This window comes from Sarcophilus harrisii, chromosome 1, assembly GCF_902635505.1.
Source record: "Sarcophilus harrisii chromosome 1, mSarHar1.11, whole genome shotgun sequence".
Classification (NCBI taxonomy): domain Eukaryota; kingdom Metazoa; phylum Chordata; class Mammalia; order Dasyuromorphia; family Dasyuridae; genus Sarcophilus; species Sarcophilus harrisii.
In genome coordinates, this window is record NC_045426.1 from 330,907,439 (window position 1) to 330,933,338 (window position 25,900).

Consider the following 25,900-nt stretch of genomic DNA (forward strand, 5'->3'; position numbering starts at 1 on the left):
ACACACAAAATACTTTAAAGACTCCAGAGCATCTTACATCCATTATTTCATCTAAACTTCACAACAACCTTGTTGGATGTCAGAGGTAGGATGAAAACCTGGGGCAAGGCCAAAGTTTCCAGTGAAAAGTGATAAATTGGAATGAGAGACTCTGGGCCCAGATCCTGGAACTATCCACTCTGAGATTTTAGGTAAACCATCTCTAGATCTCCTCATCCACGTAGGGTGTTTTAAAAGCCTTAGCATTGATTTTGTTTTTTAATTGTGTCCCACTCTTTGTGACTCCATTTGTGTTTTCTTGATACTTTTAAACTATTTAGCTTAAAAACAGTCCTAAGACTTTTAGAATACTCTATATAATGATGGCCATAAAGCTGGATGACCCCTGAAGTACTTTGTGTTTCTACATCTATTATCCCATGCTATTCAGTGTCATAAAAGACATGAAGGATAGAAATGACCAGGAGAGATGGCCCACTGGTCATATAGCAAGAATGAGGGATAGATAACATATGGGCAGCTTGAGGGAGGTGCTAGTATCCATGAAATATTAAAAGCATCGGAGGAAGGCTTCCCAAGTACAGTAAAGATCCTTTCTGTGCTACTTCCTAGTGCTATGATTTTGGGTAAACTGCTGTTTCTACAAACCTTGGTTTCCTCATCTTTCAAATGAGAGGCTTAGGCTAACTAGTTATAAATTATTTTTTAAGCTTTTTTTTCCTTCAAAACATATGCACAGATAGTTTTTAACATTCACCCTTATGTGTCTCTCTTCAACAATGAGATGATTCAGGCCAGTTCCAATGATCTTGTGATGAAGAGAGAAGACTATGGGAACTGATTGTGGTTCAAAACAGCATTTTCACGCTTTTTGTTGTTGTTTGCTTGCATTTTATTTCCTTTCTCATTTTTTGCATATATTGGATTTAACTTATTTCTACCATGTTTAAAATATATTGGATTACTTGCCATCTAGGGGAGGGGGTGGGGAAGAAGGGAGAAAACTGGAACACAAGGTTTTGCGAGAAGTAATGCTGAAAAATTATCCATGCATATGTTTTGAATTAATTAAATTTAATTAAAAATTTTAATTTAATTGATTAATTTAATTTAAAAACATTCGCCCTTGCAAAACTTTGTATTTCAAATATTTTTTCTTCCTCCCTTTCCCCTACTCCCTCCCCTAGATGGCAAGTAACCCAATGTATGTTAATCATGTGTAATTCTTCTATACATATTCTAGAATTATCATGCTGCACAAGAACAATCAGATCAAAAAGGGAAACAAGTGAGAAAGAAAACAAAATGCAAGCAAACAACAACAAAAAAGTAAAAATATTATATTGAGATCCACACTCAATCCCCACACAGTCCTCTCTCTGGATACAGATGGCTCTCTCCATCACAAGTCCATTGGAACTGGCCTGAATCACCTCTCTGTTGGAAAGAACCAGGTCAATCAGAATTGATCATCATGTAATTATGCTGCTACTGTGTATAATGTTCTCTTGGTTCTACTCATTTTACTTAGCATCAGTAAGTCTCTCCAAGCCTTTCCTGATTTTAAATTCTTATGAAATTATAGAAAAATAGGATTAAGAACCACATCGATCAGGGGTGGGGAAGCTTTTTTCTGCCAAGGGCCATTTGGATATTTATAACAACATTCTCAAGACTACAAAATTATCAACTTACAGAACTCAAGCATTAGGAAGTTTACCTAGCTTTCCGTTCATCATTCCCTGCAGTTGTTTTGGCAAATGATTTTGCAGGTTGATTATTCCTCACCCCTGACATAGAATAATAATAGTAAAATGGTTAGCATTTGTAGAGCATTTTTATAACTTGTAAAATTCTTCAAAATGTCTTCTCATTTTATCCTCACTACCAGACAGGAGAGGTAAGTACTATTATTAACATCTCGACATTACTGATAAGGAACTAAGAGAGAGAGAGAGAGAGATTAAATGATTTGTCAAGGTTATACAGGGCAGATGAGAATACACACACATCAGGCCTGGAATCAGGATCTCTTGGGTCCCTCCCAGATCTAAATCTTATGTTTCTATGGAGAAAAACAAAACACAATAAAATAGGGACCTTGGAGTCAGAAGGCTTCAGTTTGAATACTAATTCCAGGACTTATTAGCTATTAGATTATAGGCAAATTATATAATCGTTCTGACTCTCAGTTTCTTCATCTCTAAAATGGGGATACTAGTGCATTTACTACTACCCATCAGCATCGATGTGAAGAGAATGCTTTATATATAGGATGTCTCAAAAAGTCTTAGTGGCAGTATTTTAAAACCCAGGTAACTGGGTAGTACAATCTGCAGTTTGAGTTGAAATCTGGCTTCACATACTTACTAGATATACCCTGGGCAAGTGTCCTTTTCTGTAAAATCCAGAGAACTAAATGGCAAACCACTTCAGTATCTTTGCCAAGGGAACCCCAGTTGGGGTCATGAAGAGTTGAAGATGATCACCAAATCTCCAAACTGCACTAAGACTTTTGAGATATCCCATATTTAAAGGCTAATATCTGGCACTGATACAGTACCTTGAGTTTTGCAAATGTCCAACAGAAATCATCTCATTTGATCCTCACAACAATTAGTGCAGGGAGTTTTAATTATTTCCATTTTACAGATGAAAAAACTAAGGCAGATAGCAGTTAAATAGCTTGCCCAGCTATTAAGTGTCTGAGGCAGATTTTGAATTTATGTCCACCTGACTGTAGATCCCAGTGCTCTACCCATTGGGCTACCTATGTACTTCTGGTTGCTATTATGGTTATTGATTATAAATCATTCCCCAACTATCAGAAGCTGAAATAGCAGCTCCAGAGACCCAAAGAGGGCTTCAGAAATGATACTGATGATTGCAAAAGGAGCATTGATCAATATTCTTTTAGAGACTTCCCTTAGCTTCAGTCTTAGATTACTGATTCTGCCTATTCCTTCTCTCCTTCCCCTATATTCCCTACTACCTTTCTCTCCAGGTTAACATGTTTATTGACCAGAATATTTATTTATTGCAAGCTATCTCACTATTTGGAAATCTGGCCTAAAGGAGGCCCTGTTTGCCATTTCATCCTGGAAGGAGCTCATAGAGAGCTGTTTGCTCTTTCTCATCTCCTGTTTGGACACATCACCACATTTTATAAACAATCCTCCTAAAGATTTTTTTTAGCACTCGGGGGAGTTGAGAATGATATCACATCCAAGATGGTAAGGTGGCAGTTCCTTGAGATTGAACAACATCTCTGGGGTGAGCTGCATGGGAAAGTTATATCCAAGGTTCCATGAACACTAACTCTGAATTCTACTCAGACCATTTGTCTAATCACTACCTTTTCTCCTCAGGGGAAAAAAGAAATGATAGTTTTGAGGCAGCTGTTCAGTACATGCAGCAGAAGGATTTCCTGGTTCCATTTCAGGTTCTGTTGCCTGTGCCGCCTGGGTGACTTTAGGCAAGGAAATTAACCTCCGCAGGTCTCAGTTTCTTCATCTACAAGATGACAGATTTGAACCAGATTTCTAAGGAATCTTCTGCCTCTATATTCTAGGTCCCTATGCTTTTTTTGGGTCTTAGTCTAGTTAAAAAACGAAATCCACCCAAACATTTTACAGATTAGAAAATGGGCCACTCTCCCTATTCTGATTTGCTCCAAGTCTCAGAATAGTGATCAGGGAGATGTCAATTTATGGCAGTCAAGAGAGGGTGCAGTTTTCACTCCTCTGATTAATAACTTTCCATGTACAATTATCCATTTTCTGCTTAAAAAAGAATAGGTTATAAAATATCCGTGAGTACTGGGAAATTTTCTTGCTAGCTCACTTAGATGCTAATCTCTAGTCACCCTCACCCTGAATTGTCTGAAGATCCCAATGAATGATTTTTAGGAGAGAACCATTTGAAAGGGCTTCAGTTTCACTTCTTGTTCAGTCATGCACCCAGGCCATCTGACCATCTGCCTCATTACTGTTGAACAGTTTCCCCTCTACTCCCTATGCTTTCTACCTTCCCAAAACAACCTGGTCACCATTCCCCCATATGTGATGTCTTTCCCTATTAAGTTTCTCAAGAACAAAGACTGTCTCTTAAAAAAACTCATCCCCAGTGCTTAAAATAATCCCTGGCAGAGAATAAATACTTGAAAATTTTTTATCTTATATTTTATTCCAAATTTTAAATAGCTCAGAGTTAAACTGAAAGAGTATTTTAAAAAATAGATTTTTATTGATATATTTTATTTTTACATTGGTTATATTTCCCCCATGTATTTTTCCACTCATTTTTCCTTAAGAACCATCCTTATAATAAAGAATTTTTCAAAAAGAAAAAGAAAAGAAAAAAAGTATGTTTTCTTTTAAAAGATAAACTGATCAATACATCAATATTATATAAAATGTTTCTCACCCATGGACTACCCTCCCCACTTTTGCAAAAAGACAGACTGAGGTATCTTGTCATAGTTTTTTCATTGGGACCAAGTTTGGTTTTTTTTTGTAATTTTGCAGCATTCATTTTTGATAGTTTGGGAGAATCTTCTTCTCATGTACCTTGTTCCAGTCATTGTATATACTGTTTTCCTAGTTCTGTGACTTCATTTTGCAAACTTTCTCCCTATCTCCCTAAATCTTCTACTCAAGACAGAAAAAGCACATATCCCTTGTTTTTCTGTAATGAGTTTGTTTTTCAGCCTTTTTAGTAGTGGGATCCAAGGAACATTTTACATATTTGAGGATCCAAAATTTGGAGTAATGTATTGGATAGAAATCTGGGTCTGGAGTCAGAAAGACTTCTCTTTGTGAGTTCAAATCTGGCCTTAGACACTAGTAGCTTTATGTCCCTAGGCAAATCATTTAACCCAGTTTGCTAACATTTTCTCAACTGTAAAATTAGCTGAAGAAGGGAAAAGGCAAATCACTAATATTTTTGCTAAGAAATCCCATATAGGGTCACAAAAAGCCAGACACAATTGAAAAAATGACTGAACAATACAATTCACAGTTTAGTGGGAAAAACTCTGTTCTCAGAGTAAGTATAACTAGTCAAATGACTCCCAGTCTGACACTGATTGGATATCTTTGGAGGCTTACTGTAGTCTTACTGTAAAGTAAGATCATAATACTTGCAGAATGGTTCATACTGGGATAGCAGGAAATTTTATTTATTCTTTTTTTTTATTTGACCTTTATTTTTGATGTCATAGAAAACTTTCAAGAAGGAAACTCCCACTACTAATGCAATATCTATGATTTTGTAGTCTTACAGTATTGCCTTTAAAACCCTAAAAGATGATATATAGTACTGCACTCACTATACCAGCAAATTTAAAAAACTCAGCAATGGCCACTGTATTGGAAAAGATCAATTTACATCCCAATCTTAAAGAAGAGCAATGCACAAGAATATTCATGTTGCCAAAAAATTATTCTCATTATACCAGCAAGGTTACTCTTAAGTTTCTACAGCTTAGGCTTCAGGATTTTGTGAATTGAGAATTGCCAGAAGAACAGATTGATTTTTGGAGAGGAAGAGGAATAAAGACCAAATTGCCAACATTCCCTAGATTATGGAGATAGCAAGTGAGATCCAGGAAAAAATCTACTTCTGCTTTCTTGATTACACTAAAGATTTTGATTTCCATTCCACATTAATTACACTAAAGATTTTGACTGTGTGGATGACAACAAAATGTGATAAATCTTCAAAAAGATGGGAGTACCAGACCATCTTAACTTGTCTCCTAAGGAATGTGTAACGTGGGCCACAGTTAGAACTGTGCATGGGACAATTGATTGGTTTAAGATTGGAAAAGGAGTACAAGAAGGCTGTATATTTATTATTATTTGTTAGTTATATTTATTAAACTTGAAGAGTGCATCCTGCAAAATGTCATGCTGGATGAAATCAAAAGCTGGAATTAAGGTTGACAGAAAAAACCAGCCATTTCAGATATGTAAATGATACCACTGTGATGGCAGAAAGAGAAAAAGAAGTAAAGAAGCCTTTTGGAGGAGAATGTAAAAGCTAGCTTGAAGTTTAACATAAAAAAAAATAACTAAGATCTTGGCAACTGGTGCTATCACTTCCTGGCAAATTAGGAGAATAAATAGAAGCAGTGTCAGATTTTATGTTTTTGGGCTCAAAGATCACTGCAGATAGCATAACCACGATGAAATTAAAATATGTTTGCTCCTTGGAAAGAAGGCTATGGCAAAACTGGACAGCATACTAATAAGAAAAAGCATCACCTTAATAACAAAAGTCTGTATAATCAAAGCTATGGTTTTTCTAGTGCCAAAATGTGGCTGTGAGAGTTAGATTATAAGGAAAGCTGAGTGCCACAGAATCCCTGCTTTTGAATTGTGGTGCTGGGGAAGGCTTTTAAGAGTCCCTTGCCCTGCAAGAAGAGTCAATCGGTCCATACTAAAAGAAATTAATTCAGAGTATTCTCTGGGAGGTCCAACATTGAAGCTGAAGTTTTGGCCATATAATGAGAAGATGGGACTCCCTGGAAAAGACCCTAATGTGGGGGAAAGACTGAAGGCACAAGGAAAGGGAATGACGGAGGATGAGATGGGTAGATGGTACCATGGAAACAATGAACATGAACCTGGACAGATTTCTAGAGATAGTGGGAGATAGAAGGGCCGGGTGTGCTATGGTCCATAGCGGGACATAACTAAATAACAACTGTATTGTTTGGGGAACTGAAAAAGAAAGAGAATTAGTATGGTCATAATGGAACCCAGATCAGACTGACTCAGGAGCCAGCCAGCTAACTTTCTTAGTGATTACAAATGCTTGTAAACAGAGGTGATGATGTATAGTAAAAAGCATACTAAGCTTGAACTCCCAAATTCTATCTTGGGAACTTAGTAGTTAGCTGGTTCAGTTTCCTTTAAGTTTCAGCAAACAAAGTGATTCAAGCCAGTTTCAATGGTCTTGTGATGGAGAAAGCCATCTGCACCCAGAGAGAGGACTGTGGGGACTGACTGTGGATCACAACATAATATTTTCACTGTTTTTGTTGTTTGCTTGCTTTTTGTTTTTTCATTTTTTTTCCTTTTTGATCTGATTTTTCTTGTGCAGCAGGATAATTGTGGAAATATGTACAAAAGAATTATACATGTTTAACTTATATTGGATTACTTGCCATCTAAGGGAGAGGGTGGAGGGAAGGGAGAGAAAAAATTTGGAATACAAGGTTTTTTCAAGGGTGAGTGTTGAAAATTATCTATACATATGTTTTGAAAATAAAAAAATTTAATTTCTTAAAAATAAGTGAGGCTATATCCCATAGGAGAAAAGAAAGGATAATGGTATTAGGACCTGTTTTTTCCTCTGCTCTTTGATCTCCATATTCCCTGTAGACTTCCTGCCCCCTTGGTGTTTTTGTCTTATGGGTGCTTGTCACACAATCCATTGCTTTCCTTGTTGGTTTTCTTCTCTGTACGCTCTGAATCATATGGTTTTCACTCGAGCCTTTATTCCAGCTCAGCTCAGCTCAGTGCAACACGTTATCTCTCTATAGCAAATCTTGCCTCTGCTCTTCCACTTCTTGCCAACTATTCCTCTCCTGCTGCCGCCCGTGCCATGGTGTAATACCCTGTTGGGAAAATTTCAGGTACTGGAAGCACAGTAGCCACACCCCCAAGTCGTCATTTTTCTAGATTTTATCGAGTCACACTAAAAAGAAACCTAACTTTTTACTCTTGCAAAAAAAAAAAAAAAAAAAAGGGAGGGGTGAGAAGAAAGCAAGGAGCTCAGGCTGATCACCTGCAAGGAAAGATGAACTAAGTAAGGTCTTTTCTGGGGATATCAAAAAGGAGGCACAGATAAGTTTCTTTTGTTGGGGAATGAAAGCCAGGAGCATGAGAAAGATTGCATGGGAAATTTTGACTGTACTGTAGGAATTTCCTAAAAGAGTACAAGGTACTAACATGGAAAGAGTTGGGAATTGTGCTTCATAGTGGAATAGAGAAAGAAAGGAAGAATAAAGTTTGGGGGAATTTGTTTTTATTTTGATAATAAAATAATAGATTTAGAATTGGAAGAGGCCTTTAAGACCTTCTTGTTCCACATCCTCTCTTTCCAGATGAGAAACTGAGGCCCAAACTGCTTAAATTTGAGATTATATGAATAGTAAATAGCAGAAGTGGAATTTGAACTCAGGTCTTCCGAAATAAGATCAAAGACTTTTCTCACTCTACTTTGCTTCTTCTTAATACCTCTATATGATATATATTTCTGTAATTCTTACTCTAAATATGGTATCATCTTTAAAAAAGAGACAACTACTAATCTGTAATTACTATGTATTATCTTATTTAAAAATCACACATGTACTAACTATAATCTAGAGTCCACTTACTTACATTAAGTCTGTGCATTTGGATCAAGTGACCATGGCCAAGGGGCAATCCATTCAGTAAGTTTTTTTTTTTTTTTTTGAATTGTAGACTTGGTGACTAGGAGGAAATAAAGGTTATTTCTTCCTTGTCCTCTCTTTTCATAATTAGCAACAAGGATTCTCATTTATCTATCTGTTCAGTTCACAAAACACATTCCTCACATCTCTGTGAGGGAATTATTTGAATACTCATTTTACTCAAGAAGTTCAGAAAAATAAAGCAAATCACCTGTGGTTATATAGCTAGTAAGTGGAAAAGCCCGCACTTGAATCTAACTTCTGATTTTAAGCCCTGTGCTCCTTCAATTATTCCATACCTTTTAATAATTCTTTATAGAATTAGTTAAAAGTTCTAACTGTGGGAATAGGGAATATCTTTTCCATCCAGCGCCCACTGAAAATAAACTTCATATACATATATACATACACATAGGTATATGTATTATAAAGACAAATATATATATATATATATATATATATATACACACACACATATATATATATATATATATATATATATATACATAGTATCCCTGGTTACCTTGAAGATTCAACTCAAACATTTGTCATTTTCCTCACAAAGGCTTCTTGGTTTCCCAACTGCTAGAAAGAACATTACCCTTTCCAAATACTTTGCATTAATTTGTATATATAGTTTATATATATTCTTTATGGATATATGTTGTCTCCCCTGTTAGAAAATAAACTTCTTGAGAGTATTAACCAACTGTCCCAAGGAACATACGGGGAGTCCAGGTTGGAGTCCAAATAATAAATTATATTAGCTCAGGGTAGGGTTTCAACCTGGATATAACCAGGGCCTCCTGAACGCTCCAGGTCCAGGGCAACTCAAGAAGACAAGTTCAGGGGGTTCCTTAACAAGAGCATGCAGTTTACTTTTGTGTTGTTATCTCCAGTGCTTGTGAAGAAACTTGTATTAGTGGATAGAGAGCCGGCCTTAAACCCACTCCCTACCTCTGATTTCTACTGGCCATGTACATGACCCTGGAAAAATCATTTACTCTCAGTATTTTAAACAACTCATTAAGAATCTAAACAGAAAAGATACTGACCTGCATTGGTAGAATCACCAAAAAACTTACTATTTGGAATAAGAATTTAGAAGAAAAAACAACCCTCAACTTTAATTACCTCCACAGCCTATTTAAAAATTTGTTTCTTGCTAACAACAACACAACAGTTTTCCCATTGCCTCATGGGACCAACTCACTTCCCAGAGGTGAAACCGTTTCAGTGCCAGAGATAATTCCTCAGCACTGTGCTTTGCATCTTCAAGGAAAGGCTTCATCTTATTCACGAGCTTAATGAACATGCAACAGTGGGAGCATGTTCTGGGGTTGTCAGAGCAAACATACAGCAGGAGGCTTGTTCAACACTGTTGAGTCTGACTGGCAAACAGCTTGTTGCTGCTGTCTTAATGATGAAGGGGACAATTCCCTTCACTCTCGCCCTGCAAGGGGACCAGCTCTGCAGCTGTCACAAGGAAGGCCTTGCAAGCTTAATTAACCAGGTGGAATGGGCCCTGTCTCCAGCATGGCTTTGGCTCTGAATGGAAGAGGGAAGGGGGTGGGGGAAGGAGAAGGGAAGGGTGGAAATAGGGGACTTGTATGGGCAGAGTGGAAAAGCAACAAGATTGGGGTCTCAGAATGATCACATAAAGTACCCTCAAAACCTCTCTGTCTCCTCAGACACCGGATTTTTATTTTAAAGGGAACCATTGGAAGATGCAAAATATCTAATTTACTTTCCACAGAGTCAAAATACAATATAGTAAATACATATATAAGAAAATTGCAAGGAGCAGACAAAAAGGGATTTTTACATGGCTCTCCCTCTGTCAATGAATCCCTTATGACCTCAATCTTCAAAGCTCCTTGAATTTTTTTTCTTTAAACCAAAACTACATGGAAAAGCTCATTTAGTAGAAGATAAACCAGATTCTCCTAGCTTCTGGCTCTTTCAGGTAGTTGGCTAGGTGATAATTATACTCAGGCCACCAACCAGATGGGAATTAAAAGTGAGAATGAGAATAGTGGGGAAAGAGCTATAAGAAAATATTAGATATTGAATATATATATGCCATATTGTACTATATATATATATATATATATATATATAAAGCTATATATAGTAGCTTTATTTGCTACTTGTATATAGATATATGGATACTCAAATGCCACACAGACTCTATTATTCAAGAGTTTACAGGCTAAAAGCTGTCAAGTATCAATCAAAACAATTTAATTCAAGGAACATATATAAGCACCTATTATGTACATGGCCTTATATTAGTTACTAGACATACAAAGTTAGCTATTAACAATAACACTTTACATTTTTACAGTACCTCAAGTACTGTACAAAATGCTTTCCTTGCAACAACCATTAAAATACGTAGCAAAGTGCTATTAACTCCATTTCATAGATTAAGGCACTGAGGTTTAAGCACAATAAAGGTGGAAATATGTTTAAAAGAATTATATACGTTTAATCTATATTGGATTACTTGCTGTCTAGGGGAGGGAGGAAAGAGCAAGGGAGGTATAAAAATTTGGAACGGAAGATTTTGCAAGGGTGAATGTTGAAAATTAAATATGAAAATTTTGTATTTTGAAAAATAAAAAGCTGTTATTATAAATATAAATTTATAAAAAATTAAAAAAGAAACAGAAATATAAAGTGGTTTACCTAGTACTATATAACTAGTATGTATCAGAGTCAAGAAACAAATCCTTGATTCTTACTAAAATTCTATGCTGTTTCCTAGGTATTTATGATAAAAGAAAAACAGGAAATACAAAGAACTACCATGTCAGGAAGCATAATAAAATATGATAGAGATATTCTTATAAATTATTATGAAAAATTTAAGGGTGGGATTTAGAGCCAAAAAAAAAAAAAAAAAGATTCAAGTTCTAGATCTAGCACTTAAAGATCTTATGTATGACCTGGAGAAGTCACTTTAAAAAAAAAATCTCCATGCCTCAGTTTCCCCATTTGTAAAATGAGGGGATTAGGGTAGATAATTTCTAAGTGCTTTTCAGCTATAGATCTATTAGTATTCTACATTAGCATCTTATTGTTTTGTTTAGTCATTTTCAATCATGTCCATACAACTCTTTATAACTCTTACTCAAATTTTCTTGGCAAAGATACTGAGGTGAATAGGTGGGTTATTATTTCTTTCTCCAACCCTTTTAAGAGATAAGGAAACTGAGGTAAATGGAATTAAGTGATTTGCCCAGAGTCACATGGCTATAGGATGAACTCAGGAAGATGAGTCTTGCTGATTCCAGGCTCAGCACTTCATAAGATACACAATGTTGAAAAGTGACTCTGGTCTAGACCTGTGATTTTACTGGTGTAGAGAATTCCTATCAAGGAAATCCTCTGGCAATCAGCAACTGTTCTGCAGTTTAAGTCTTATAGTTATGCTGGGCATTGAAGGATTAAGTGATTTGCTTAGGATCACGTAACTTGTGCGTGTCAGAGATAAAACTTGAAGCTAGTGCTTACTGACTTGAGGGCAGTTCTGACTCCAGTCATCACACTGTAGTTAGTAAAAAAAAATACCGTAGCTCAACAGCCAAAATATGCCATGTGCTAAAAACAGTCTTAAGTGACTGATCTAGGCAAAAGCACAAGGTAGAGAGGAGGTAACAAGATTTATGTAGCATATAAATCATATAAATCTTTTGCATTTGCTTATAAGAGCGTGAAAACAGTCTGTACTCATTTATAAGGGGATGACAGTCAATTTGCAATATAATTCCTAAAGCACTGAGCAGATAACAAATTCATCATGAATCAACAATGTGATAGGGCAACCAAAAAAAAAAAAAAGTACAAATGCTAGTTAGTTTAGGTTGAATAAATAGAATCCTAATATTCCGAGTGAGAAAATAGTCTGTCCTAAGAGATAAGTTCCTCATCAATATCTTCAGGCTAACATTCTTCAATTCTCAACTTGCTAGAGATCTTATAGAATGGATTTTTATGTTAGAATTTTTTTTTATTTTCCCCAGTTACATGTAAAATAATTTTTTGCATTTGTTTTTAAAACTTTGAGTTCTAGATTCTTTCCCTTCCTTCCCCCTCCCCCTACATTGAGAAGTTACATGAGAAGTCATGCAAAACAGTTCCATAAAAGTCATATATGCAAAAGAAAATCTGCCCCCACCCGCAAAAAAAAAAAAAAAAAACTCAAGAAAAAAAAGTTTAAAAAAATATGGTTTCTGTACTCAGATACAATCAGTTCTTTCTCTGGGTATGGATAACATTTTTCATCATAAGTCTTTCAGAGTAGTCTTGAATCATTGTATTGCTGAGAATTGGGAAGTCATTCACAGCTGACCATCCCACAACTTTGCTACTACTATGTACACTTTGCTTGAGCTCAGAGAGGACTTTTTAAGGTTTTTCTGATAGTATCCTGCTCATCATTTCTTATAAAACAATAATATTCCATTATAATCACACACCACAATTTATTTAAGCATTCCCCAATTAATGAGCATCCCTAGAAGGGATTTTTGTTGGGCTGAATGGTGTATGAGGTCTAGTCTAACTTGGAAATTCACTGTAGGAAGTCAAGGTCATCATAATTTTTGTCTAGTTAGGATGTTTCTCTTAGAACATTAGATTTGTGTTCATTCTAAAACAAAAAACATGTATTTTTGTACAATATGGATTTATTTTATTTTACTATATTTGTTATAAAGGTTTCTTTCAATAAATTGGGGGGAGGTTATAGGGAAAGATGCATTAATAATAGTGACAACCCTCCCCCTCCAAGAATGCCATTATAACAAATTTTCAAATGCACAAAAGAGGACAGAAGGAAGTTCAGAAGAGATACAGATAAATACAAATTTTGAAAGTAACATATAAAATTTATTAAATGACTTTTAAAAAGAATAAGTAGGAAAAATAGAGATTCATATTTTCTTGGATATAGAATACTTTTTTATGTTGTGTATATGAAAATACTCTTTATTTTTGGTATCAAAGTTTGAAATGAAAAAAATTATGTTTTGCTGTCTCCAATAAAAAGGATAGGGTGGATTTAAATGAGTGAAATTAATCCTTTCACATATCTTCAGATGATTTCTACCAAGAAGGAAAAGAAATACATTTTCATTTCCTCTAGAAATGTCTATGTCATGGCTTCAGCATTCACTTAGCAAGACTAGGTCCTTATACTGTATGGTACCATTCAGACCCAGAAGAGGTGTCATCAGTCATTTTTAAGATTTGATCATTCAAGAAATCCTAGAGAGGATAATCATTATGAAGGGAATGAAGAAAGAAACGGTGAGTGATAGTAAAAGTGGATTGAATGACTAAGGGTTTTTCTAAGTACAAGACTTAGCCTATTAATGGTAGGATTCCATTACAGACTAAAAGGTACTCTCAAACATTTTCCCTTGAGCGCCGCATTTAATCTATACTGCAGAAGTGCTTGGGATGAGAGGGAACAGTATAATCTTTTTTTAAAATTTTGCTTATTTTATTTTTAATTTATTGAATAATATAACCATTTCCATAATATAATATAATTTTTTAAAAGATGTTACCCATAAAACTGTAAATCTATTTTATACAACTTGCTACTCCTTTTAAATATATAACAAAATTGTCATCTAAATTTCTTTTTTCCCTCCTCCCACTTCTGTAGAGATGGTGGAACAGTATAATCTTAAGAAAATCTCTACCTACTTCATCCTCCCTTTATATACATACATATATACATATATATGTATGCATTTTGGATTTGGAAAATTACTGGGTTGGTGAATAAAGTCATTTGGGAATGGATTAACACACCCTTTCTAGGAGTATTGGCAATAACTAATTTGATTATGATTCCAGAAATGGAAAATGGAGCGAGGCAAGGCAAACCCCATCAAGGGAGCTAGGGAGCAGATGATGGCTCTGAGACCAACAGACCAGCAGGACCCAGAGAAATGAAAGGGTTAAGTCCTCAGGGCATGGATTCTGGCCCAGTGGCAAGTCAGCTGGAGGGAAGGTGGGAGGAAGTAGGAAATGGAGACAGCTTCTCTTGTTTGTCTAGGAAAGCAGCAGAAGAATCGAAAAGGGATGATTTTCTCTCTTCTGTCTCCACAAGTTTCCTTCATCAGGAAAAAAAAATTACCCAGGCCAAATGTTTTATAGTGGCTAATAAGTGAGGTTCATATTTTAATTCCTGGTTGCAATTCTATCCTGGAGGCTATTTGAAATGCTGAGCTAGATTATTGTTAAACTGTAGGCTCCAAGAAGGCAGGGATTCTGTGTTTTTAATCTTTTATACCTGCACCAGTTCCTGGAACCATACTCATAGTTCTAGGCCTATACCCACAAATGGGATTTTAGTAATGAGGGACTGGGAGATAGTAGGCTATTTTCTGGAGTCACCCCACCCCCCCCGGGGCCCAGCCCATCTTCCTGTATCTGTGACTTATAAATACTTCTTAGGTTTCTTGGAGGGAAGTAGTTATCTTGCATGCTTTCAAGTCTGAAGAGAAGAATTATACTGGTTCAATAATAGGAATACTTTCCATTCATTTTTCCCCTCCCACGATCACTATTAGAAGGGAAATTATAATTCTGGTGCACTTTTCCAAGTGCCTATGTATCAGAAGAAAGTGCTAAACCAACAGATGGATGCTGTACACTGAGAAATCTGGGCAAGGCACTTGAGTGCTCCCTTTCTATTAGTGGTCATCAGTCTCTCTCCCTTCAGTGTCATGTAAGTTGTTTGATATCTCATAAAATAAATATCTCTGTGCCAGGGAGAACAACAATTTTGGCAATAAACATCTGAGGGATTATTAAAAATAATAGTAGTAATAGAGCAAATGGAAAGAAAGATCACAAAAATCACTGAAAATGCATACTGTAAATATGTATACATATATTGGATTTAACATATACTTTAACATGTTTAACATGCATTGGATTACCTGCCATCTGGGGAGGAGGGAGAGGAAGGAGGGGAAAATTTGGAATACAAGATTTTGCAAGGGTCAATGTTGAAAAAGTATACATGCATATGTTTTGAAAATAAAAAAAAAAAAGAAAAAGAAAATGCATACTGAAAAATGACAAGAAATAAGCCTAGCCCTAAAGAAAATAAGTTAAAAAGTGCCTCTCCCAACTCCTTTGCAGAGATGGGGCAAAAGGATCTCTAGGCATGGAATATTATATATAATGTTGGAATTTTTTTCAATGTTTTGATTAATTTTGCTGAATTTCTCTTTTTCTTTTTTAAACTTTTTTTTTTTTTTTGCTATAAGGGAGGCTTTTGGAGAGAGGAAGAGGAAGGATATGGGGAAATTTAGGTGATGTAAAAACAAAATATATTAATAAAATCTGTGTGGTTTTAAAAAAATTCACTGTAGAAGGTATGCTTCATTGTGACCCCACTTCCTTCCTGAGGCTCCTATATTGCCAACTCTTATTCTAGGTTCTACATTTAGCCATTTTTAGAGGCAAAAACCGTATATAGAATCTAGGGTCAAGCTACATGGAAAAGCTGGTGAAATGGGGGCCTATTTCTGTTAGGAAAAAGAATATACAATCTAGCAAAGCAGGGAAAGCCATGGTCTAGAGTCCTGCCCCCTAAGTATTCCACTTTTGCCTCTCCCCTAGAGACATGGGGGACATGGAGAGGATGCTTCCTGTTGGGTGAGTAGATTCTTTCTGTTCCTTCTCCTTCCCCTCCCCCATCTCTACTCATGTGAGAGAAGAAAACAAGTTAGTTCCTGGTGAGCGTTTCTAGTCTGTGTCTGTATTCAAATAGAGCTGGGCCACTCCTGGCAAAGGAAGCCATGTGTTCTTGTGCCAAGGTGTAGCCTCCTCAAACTCAGCAGAGCACGGGTCAATGTGTCCCCCCAGAGTTGGCAATACAGGAGCCTCAGGAAGGAAGTGGGGTCACAATGAAGCATACCTTCTACAGTGAATTTTTAAAAACCACACAAATTTTATTGATATATTTTGTTTTTACATCACCTAAATTTCCCCATATCCTTCCTCTTCCTCTCTCCAAAAGCCTCCTTTATAGCAAAAAAAAGTTTAAAAAAGAAAAAGAGAAATTCAGCAAAACTAATCAAAACACTGAAAAAAATTCCAATGTGTCCATGTGTAACCATATAAGTTATCCCAGAGCTGCTCGAGCCTGTATTTACTAATTGTGACATAATTGTGTTAGAAGCAACTGGAGTTTCTCCAGTTGTCATCCTTATTCTGTGATGGAGCATGAAGGAATAAAAATGGAATTTCAGTATACTGGTGTTAGATCATAGGCCTGTGGAAAGAACATTAGAGGTGGAAAATTGAGTTTGTGTCCTGCCTTAGCCATGTATGATCTGTGAGGTGAAGGAACTGAAGCATTTCATTCCCATTAAGGATTAGTACTTGGAAAGCTGAGGGGAGGGGATCAAAGAAGGCATGAAAACAGAGAGATCTCGCTGTCTCTTTGACTTTCTCCCACCCAGCCATTTCAAAAATGAGTTTCCCAACCTTGCTTCAGAGACTGATGGCAAAAGCTAAAAGGCTAAATGAGATAATGTACGAAAGTTTTTTTTTATAAACATGACCACCTAAATGTAAATCATTAATAAATAACAAAAGTAATGATGAAGATCGCCATTCCGATGAATTAATGGGTTTCAAGAAAATTGAGAAGCTTAACTCTCCAGACACACATACTATCTATCAATCTATCTGTCACTGTGGTCAGAACTTAAATGATAGGATCTTACACAGATTGTACTGAGTAACATGGACCAATGCTAAGAAATGTTCATTCATTTCATAATGGGGAAAGGGGATCTTCTAGTTTATTTTGTCTGCTCCGGCTCGCAGGCACACAGGTTAAAGCCAAGGTGTTTGACTGAAGGGAACTGAAAAGCCATTACAAGTTTATACAGGGCACTTAAGCTTCCCTCCACACTCCCCCTCCTGGCCTCTCCCCTTGCTAATGCAGGCCACGGTGACACAGCAGAAGGGATGTGCTGCTCCCCAGTTTACCCCTCACATCCTCAGCCAATTTCCAGGGCTGCAGGTCCAGGGCTCAGCTCTCCACACAACATCCCTCCCTCTCCCCAGCTCAAAGCAGCTGTCGTAGCCCAGGCCCAGGGCTTCAGTGAGAATCAGTGGGATCTTGGATTGTTTTCAGTTCTTTAGGACTGGGGAGCAAGCCTCTTTCTAGGGTTTATGCCTCTGAGCAACCTGCCCCAGATTCAGGGCTCCATGTGGTATAATCTAACCGCACAATATCAGAAAAAACCACCACAAACCACACTGGAAGGGCTGCTCCTCTGGGTAGGGAACCAACCAATGGCATACATGAACTATAAAATGCAAGTTTGTCCTGGATATGAGCACAGGGGCACAAGTCCTTCCCTGGGAGAGCAATTGAAAGAGCCCTAGTGGTGCTGCTGTCTTAGTTTCTCAGGACAGTGCGGCCCTCCCCAAAGCAACGGCATCTCAGCGGAGAGGCTCAAAGTTTCAGGAAGGTGACCAACGCCAAGTGACTCCATTATTCCTCACTCTTCCCAGATACAGGGAATTTAACAAGAAACATCTCCGGCCGGAAAGAATCCCAGCGTGGATCCCGAGCTCCCTCACGCTCTCCAGGCGCTGGGATGCTAAGCAGGTGGACCGCTTCCCCATCCTCATCCCTCATCGCATTTCCCTCCCCCGGCGGACTGCTTACCTTTGTGATGACCATACAGAACGACTCCGGGTAGAGGGCAGCGGGTGGAAGCCGGGCTCGGCGCTCTCTTCAGTCACTCCTGGTTTCCGAGTCTTTCCACCAAGACATAGGAGTCGGCTCCAGCCCGGTCCCCACCACCCTTTGTGGGTCTCCTGCCTCGCCCTCTCCGAAACCAGAGACAATATCCCTCGGCGGAGGGACTCTCGTTCATTCATAAATCATGACTGAAGTATTTCTTGCTTTTTTCCCGCTGGTGGGAGCAGGGCAGATTGGGGAGGGTCTGACAGAAAAAGCACCTGAAAACAATTCTGCGGGCAGTCAGCGCATAGCGCTCTCTCTCTCTCTCTCTCTCTCTCTCTCTCTCTCTCTCTCTCTCTCTCTCTCTCTCTCTCTCTTCTTCTCTTCTCTCTCTCTCTCTTTCTTCTCTCTCTCTTCTCTCTCTCTCTCTTCTCTCTTCTCTTTCTCTCTCTCTCTCTTTCTTCTCTCTCTCTCTCTCCCTCTCTCTCTCTTTCTCTCTCTCTCTCTTCTTCTCTCTCTCTCTTTCTTCTCTCTCTCTCTCTCTTTCTTCTCTCTCTCTCTTCTCTCTCTCTCTTTCTTCTCTCTCTCTCTCTCTTTCTTCTCTCTCTCTCTTCTCTCTCTCTCTCTCTCTTTCTCTCTCTCTCTCTCTTTCTTCTCTCTCTCTTTTCTTCTCTCTCTCTCTCTCTCTTCTTCTCTCTCTCTCTCTTCTCTCTCTCTCTTTCTTCTCTCTCTCTCTTTCTCTCTCTCTCTCTCTCTCTCTTTCTTCTCTCTCTCTCTCTCTCTTTCTTCTCTCTCTCTCCCCCCTCTCTTTCTCTCCCTCTCTCCCTCCCTTTCTCTCCCTCTCTTCCTCTCCTTTTCTCTCCCTCTCTCTCTCCTTCCCTCTCTCTCTCTGTCTCTGTCTCTCTCTCACGCGCGCACACACACAGAGGCACTGCAATGTACACTAGCGAGCAGGCAGACACCGGGTGGGTGGAGAAACAAGCCGAGAGGAGGAGAGAAAACAAGAGATTCCCTTCCTTTTGTGTGAAAGGCAGAAATAGGAGCCCCGGCGGGGACGAGCTGCATATTCATGAGCAGAGGGCGGAGACCGGAAGACACCTAACCCCCCGTCCCCTTTCCTACCTAAAACAACCTGTCCCCCTGCCTGGGATGACGCAGGGCTGCCCCGGCGGCCCTGCCCAAGCCGCTGCTTTCTATCCCCTCCCGAATCGGAGCCCTCCCGCCTGTGCCCCCCGAGGGAGCGAAGGCTCTGGCTGCGGGGCAGCTGCGGTAGCCGCAGGGAGAGCGGGCAGAGGCTGGGAGCCTCCCCGGGGCCCGCGCACCCTCCGGCCCCCCAGGGTCTCTGGGGGAAAGTTCTCCTCCGAGTCTGGGCCAGAAGTCAGGCCGCGTTACAGGCCCAGCCCAGTCTGATTCCACTTCTCGGCGATCACGGTCATCCTCTTCCAGAGATCGCCATTCCCCGGCCCTGTGCACATCACAGGGGGGACAAATTCCCGCCTCCCAGGCCCATTTTCCAAAGCCCGGAGCATCAAAGGATAGGCCTGTTGGCAGCGCTAGGATTTCATTGACATAGGAAGTTCCTGAAAGAGGAAAATCCCCGTATTGATTCAGGTCTGCGCTTTGCCGTCCATTTCTAGCCCGAGAGAGAGAGATTAAATGACTAGATCCAGGTCACACAGCCAGAGGCACATACGAGTCTTTCTGGTTGCAAAGCCAGTTCCTTAAGTCCTACACCACGGTTGCTGAACACATGACAAGCGGTTAATAAATGTTTGTTAAGTTTCAATTTTGAAAATGTCATAATTAGCATGCTCAGAACCATCAGGCCCGTTCTGAGAATTGGGGAGTTTGTTTTCATAAAGAAAAGGACATTTCTATCATTAAAGAAATGAAATACAAAATAAAATAAAATATTTTAATTTTCATGCTTATTTTTTCCTTTATTATGATCTATGGATATTTAGTCTATGATTTCTTTCACATGAAGGGGATTTTCAGTCTTAGCACCTTTGCTATCCCTCCCTAAACTTTATATATAAAATATTGAAATTTAACCTGTAGCCGTCAAATTTATTTATATCCTGGGCCCCTGGACCACTATAAGTGTTTTATGTCTGAGATGAATGAAGTGTTTTAAGAGAGAAAGAGAAAGACATCCACATTCATACAGAGAGAAAAAGACAGACAGACAGGCACACAGAGAAACAGAGACAGAGAGAGAAAGGGAGAGAGAGCCAGAGAGAAAGAGACAGAGACAGAGTCAGAGAAAGAGAAAAGGGACTCAGATGGAGAAAGAAGTGGGGGAGAGACAGACAGACAGACACACAGAGAAACAGAGACAGAGAGAGAAAGGGAGAGAGAGCCAGAGAGAAAGAGACAGAGACAGAGTCAGAGAAAGAGAAAAGGGACTCAGATGGAGAAAGAAGTGGGGGAGAGACAGACAGACAGACACACAGAGAAACAGAGACAGAGAGAGAAAGGGAGAGAGAGCCAGAGAGAAAGAGACAGAGACAGAGTCAGAGAAAGAGAAAAGGGACTCAGATGGAGAAAGAAGTGGGGGAGAGACAGACAGACAGACAGGGATTCAGAAAGAGAAAGAGCAGGAGAGAGAGAAAGACAGAAAGAGAGATGAAGAGATGGAGAGAGAGAAAAGGGAAAAGAGAGAGAGTGAGTCAGCACTATAAGAAGGAGTATTAGGAAACACTCTTCATGGATGGCCTCTGGGTTGTTTTTTGTTTTGTTCTGTTTGTTTTTCAGGAAAGTAGGAGATGCCTTCATCACTGAGAGGGAAGGATAAGAATGGGTACAGGAAGGGGAGTGTTATATAACAAATAGTATGCTAAACCTGGATGGTGAGAAGCTATATGATCCTGGACAATTTGCTTAGCAGCTGGGGTCCTGCTTTCTTTTCTGTAATGTAAAAGGGTCAGGCCACGGGACACAATGTGATTCAATGGAAAGATTAGTAACTTTGGATTGGGTTTGGAGTTTGACTCTGATATGTACTCCCTGTGTGATCTCAGACAACTGACTAAACTTTCTCTGGGCCTCCGTTTCCCAGCAAAGTGTACTTAAAAAAAAGTTTCTCAATAAAGTGAGGGGGTTGCATCAGATGAACTCTAAAGTTCCTTCTAGATTTAAATCTATAAATATTTGACCTTCCCAGCTCTGCAAACCTATGTTTTATAAAATGGTATAAATGTGGATCTTATATTGGTATAACCATGAAGAAGAAGATGTATTTACAGGCTACAGAGGTCACCTATTGGGAAATACTCTCCTAGAGGCACTCATCTCATAGATGGCTCAATAATGGGTCTGGAGTCAGAAAAATCTCTGTTAAAATTTGACCTCAGGCACTTACTAGCTATGTGACCCTGAGCAAGTCACTTAACCCTGTCTAACAACCCATTGGAGAAGGATATGGCAAATTCTTCTGGCACCTTTGCCAGGAAAATCCCATGGATAGTTATAGACGTGCTATGATTCACAGGGTCAGGAGGAGTAGGACATGACTGAACAACAGCACTTCTGTTTGTAGAGAACTCTGGGTAGAAAAAGGAGAAAGTTACAACCCAGAGGTGGAAAGTCAGGTTCCCTGCACCTTTAGGTCCCATGGCTTTGCAGAGTCAAGCACTCAATATCAGATTTTCTCCTATTGCCTTCAACAACTCAGAAGTCTTATTGCTAGCTCAGTGGCCATCCTGGTGTCAGGGAGTGCCAGACCCAGCTGACCAGGCTGCGTGGCTCTTAATGACAAATACCTCCTCCTTTCATGGCCTGAGATGGGGAGGAGATAAGTGCCCTTAATTTCCTCGCTGCTCCAGAAATTTTCCCTTAATAGCAGGAGTTAACACAGGAAAGGTTGGGTTCCTATGGAAGCAATCAGCATCTACTCTGTTATACACAGCCGTTTCCCTTTCACTTTGTGATTTCTGTCCATACTTTTGCCCCCATTTATTCCAGTGTTGTATAAAATATATTTGTGGCCAATATTCTTTGTGTGTCTTATAAGGATAATGGAAGATGGGAGTGAACCGTCTAGAAGAATGAAGTAGACTTTTCTAGCACAACACAGTCAGGCTTGAGCTGGGAAGTGACTGGATAATAAAGGCCTTTCCTCAACTCTTAAACCCAAAGGTGAGAGCTTTCTAGGCTAGTTCAAGGTAATAAGAAATACAAAGCAAAGAAAGAGACCTGTAATCTGAAACCCTAAATTTCCCCTAGACTATTGTTGATGTGAATTAGAAAGCCAGGATGAGAGATAAGAGTTAACTCTTGGATTCCTCTCTCTTTTCTTAAATTTTGCTACATGTGGGAGTTATTCTACCACGGTAGTATTTCATGTGTGGTATAATGGTGATAATAGCATCTGTATTATCTATGTCACAGGGCTCTTGCGAGAAGGCAAAATACAGACACACACACATATATATGTATATATCAATTATTTTTATTATTACACTAACTTTTTTCCCCTTTCCACAATCTTAATAAAATGTCCATCACTCTCTCTCTCTCTCTCTCTCTCTCTCTCTCTCTCTCTCTCTCTCTCTCTCACATATATATATATATATATAATGTTTTAATATTTGTACATCATTTTCCTTACAACTGCCCTATAAAATAGATAGTAGCAATATATCAATCTGATTCCATTCAAATGTATTAAGCTCAGCCTGTTCTCAGTTTGATGCTACACTGGGTAGGGCGAGTGGAGATGGCTCTATAAAAGTATCATTAGACATGATTTTTTATAAAGACAGGCAAGCTCAGGGTAATTAAAAAAAAAAAAAGATAGCACAGATATTTTTGGGAGGGGATTTTTACAAGACTTCATCAAGGACCTAGCACACTAGGTGAACCAGGAAGGAAGATGAAGATTCTGAAAGGCAGAGATAAGGAAAGATTGCCTTGCAATTGTGTATTGGGATGACTTGTGCAAATGTAGAGAGGAGGGGAATAATCACCCCATCATCCATTCAACAAATAAACATTTGTTGAGTACTCAATTTGTGCCATGAACTGTCTGAGTGCTGGAAATAATCAATGTAACTCAAGTCTCAAAGTCCATTGGTATGGTACTGTTTCCTCACTGGAGATCAAAATTATGTCTCCTTGTAAGGAGCAGGGCAGACTCTCTTTGGGTTTGAGGTTTGGGTTACAAAAATATAAAGACAAAAAATCAAACAGTTCTGCTCTCAAGGAGTTTACCTTCCATTGGGGACAGAGAATATATGCTTATATATATATATGGATGTGTGTATGTATATGTATGTGCATGTATATACATATACATATGTATACACACATTTTTATAATTATATATAAAGCAAGTACAAAAATGGGTGGGAGTTACAAGGTACATAGGGAAGGAGGGTACTAGCAGTTCTACTTTATATAGAAGACAGTACTATATTTGACTTGAGTCCTGAAGTGAGGGCTTCTATGAGACTCATCAGAAGGGAGTGCTCTCCTTGCAGAGAGGGATGGAAGATGAAGAATACTGTGTAAGGAATAAAGAGACCAGTTTAGCTGGCTCATGGAATGTGGGAAGGGGAGCAATGAATGGATAATGAGGATGGAAATATAGGTTAGGGACAAGCCATGAAGGGTTTTAAAAGCCAAACAGAGGTGTTTATATTTTATCCTAGAGGCAGTAGGAAGCTGTTGTTGTTTATTGAGCACAGCAGTGATGTGGTCAGACCTGTGCTTAAGGAAAATTACTCTGGCAGCTGTGGGAAGGATGGATTGGGGAAAGGAGAGTCTGGAAGCAGAGAGAACAATTAGTAAGTAGGCTATTAGGGTAGTGGGGGAGAGGTGGCAAAAGCATGAACTGGGATGGTGGTTGAGATGCAGAGAAAAAGGAACAAAAGTGAGAGAGAACAAAAATTAACAGGATTCAAAAATCAAGTTAAAAAAATTAATTATTTTATTTCAGTGAACAAAAATTTATTTTCTCTTTCTTTGCAATCCCCATCTTTGCCATTGAGGGGAAAAATTCTGAAACAAAACTCTTGTAATACATTTGCATAATTAAGCAAAACAAATGCTCACATTGACACTTTCTCTCTTCTTTCTCCACCTCTTTTCTTCCTTCTCTTTTCTTTCTTCTTTTTCTTTCTTTGTTGATCAGAATTCTTAATCTTTCAAAATTATTTTTTACAGTGATGTTATGATATAAAATTTTCTCCTAGTTTTATACTTTTCATTCTATATCAATTCATACAAGTCTTTCCAAGTTATCTGTATATCTATTCCCTTCATCATTTCTTACAGCACAATAGTATTCCATTACTTTCATATATCATAAAGTTGTTTAGTCAGTCTTTAATTTGTGAGCACTCTTTTAGTTTCTAGGTTATTGATACTACCAAAAAACCTGGCTATAAATACTTCTCTACATTTTTACATTTCTTGTTTCCTTAATTTCTTTGGGGCACAATATTAGTGGTAGCATCATTGCATCAAAGATTATACACCATTTAATATCTTTTTAAGAATAGTTCCAAATTATTTTCCAGAATAGCTAGACTAACTCACCCCTCCACTAATAGGTAGTCTCAGAACTTTGGTTAAATTTGCATTCCTCTTTTGGTGATTTGGATCAGTTAAAAAATATGGCTGTACTCTTTGTAGTGGCTAGAAACTGGAAACTGAGTGGATGCCCATCAGTTGAAGAATGGCTGAATAAATTGTGGTATATGAATATTATGGAATATTATTGTTCTGTAAGAAATGACCAGCAGGATGATTTCAGAAAGGCTTGGAGAGACTTACACAAACTGATGCTGAGTGAAATGAGCAGGACCAGGAGATCATTATATACTTCAACAACAATACTATATGATGACCAGTTCTGATGGACCTGGCCATCCTCAGCAAGGAGATCAACCAAATCATTTATAATGGAGCAGTAATGAACTGAACCAGCTACGCCCAGAGAAAGAACTCTGGGAGATGACTAAAAACCATTACATTGAATTCCCAATCCCCATATTTATGCCCACCTGCATTTTTGATTTCTTTCACAAGCTAATTGTACAATATTTCAGAGTCTGATTCTTTTTGTACAGCAAAATAACGTTTTGGTCATGTATACTTATTGTGTATCTAATTTATATTTTAATATATTTAACATCTACTGGTCATCCTGCCATCTGGGGGAAGGGGGAGAGGGGTAAGAGGTGAAAAATTGGAACAAGAGGTTTGGCAATTGTTAATGCTATAAAGTTACCCATGCATATAACCTGTAAATAAAAGGCTATTAAATAAAAAAAAAATATGGCTGTAGAGAAATGCAAATTTAAACAAAATTCTGAGATGCTACCTCATACTTATCAAATTGATTTAAAAAATGGGGGAAAGGGAATGACAAATGTTAGAAGGACTATGGGAAAAGAAGCACACTAATTGGTATGGTTAGTAGAAATGTGAATTGGTCCAACTATTCTAGAAAGCAATTTGGAACCTCTTGCATTTATTGTTTCTTGGTTATGTTTTTAAGGCATGTGACTCAGTAGAATAAAATTTGACTTTAAGGTGTCTCTTTCAACTAAGCTTTTCTCATGGACATGCTATTTATACAGAATTCTTTGATGAATATAATCCTAAAGATTACTCTGTTTGAATACTGTCTGATTATAGTCTAATGACTGTACTATTAAGTGAAACAAAATATAGGCAACATATATTGGCCAAAGATGTTTGCTTCT

The 25,900-nt window shown here is 38.2% G+C and overlaps 1 protein-coding gene across 1 annotated transcript in view; it reads right to left on the reverse strand.

Annotated features, from left to right (window-relative positions):
• Positions 1 to 18,557, reverse strand: part of CORO2A (coronin 2A) — a 158,335-nt gene extending 139,778 nt beyond the window's left edge. The window contains exon 1 of the mRNA XM_031945559.1: positions 18,168 to 18,557. Coding sequence (XP_031801419.1) covers positions 18,168 to 18,182 — 15 coding nt within the window. The 5' untranslated portion in view covers positions 18,183 to 18,557. The remainder of the gene's footprint in view (positions 1 to 18,167) is intronic.
• Positions 18,558 to 25,900: the final 7,343 nt, after the last annotated feature.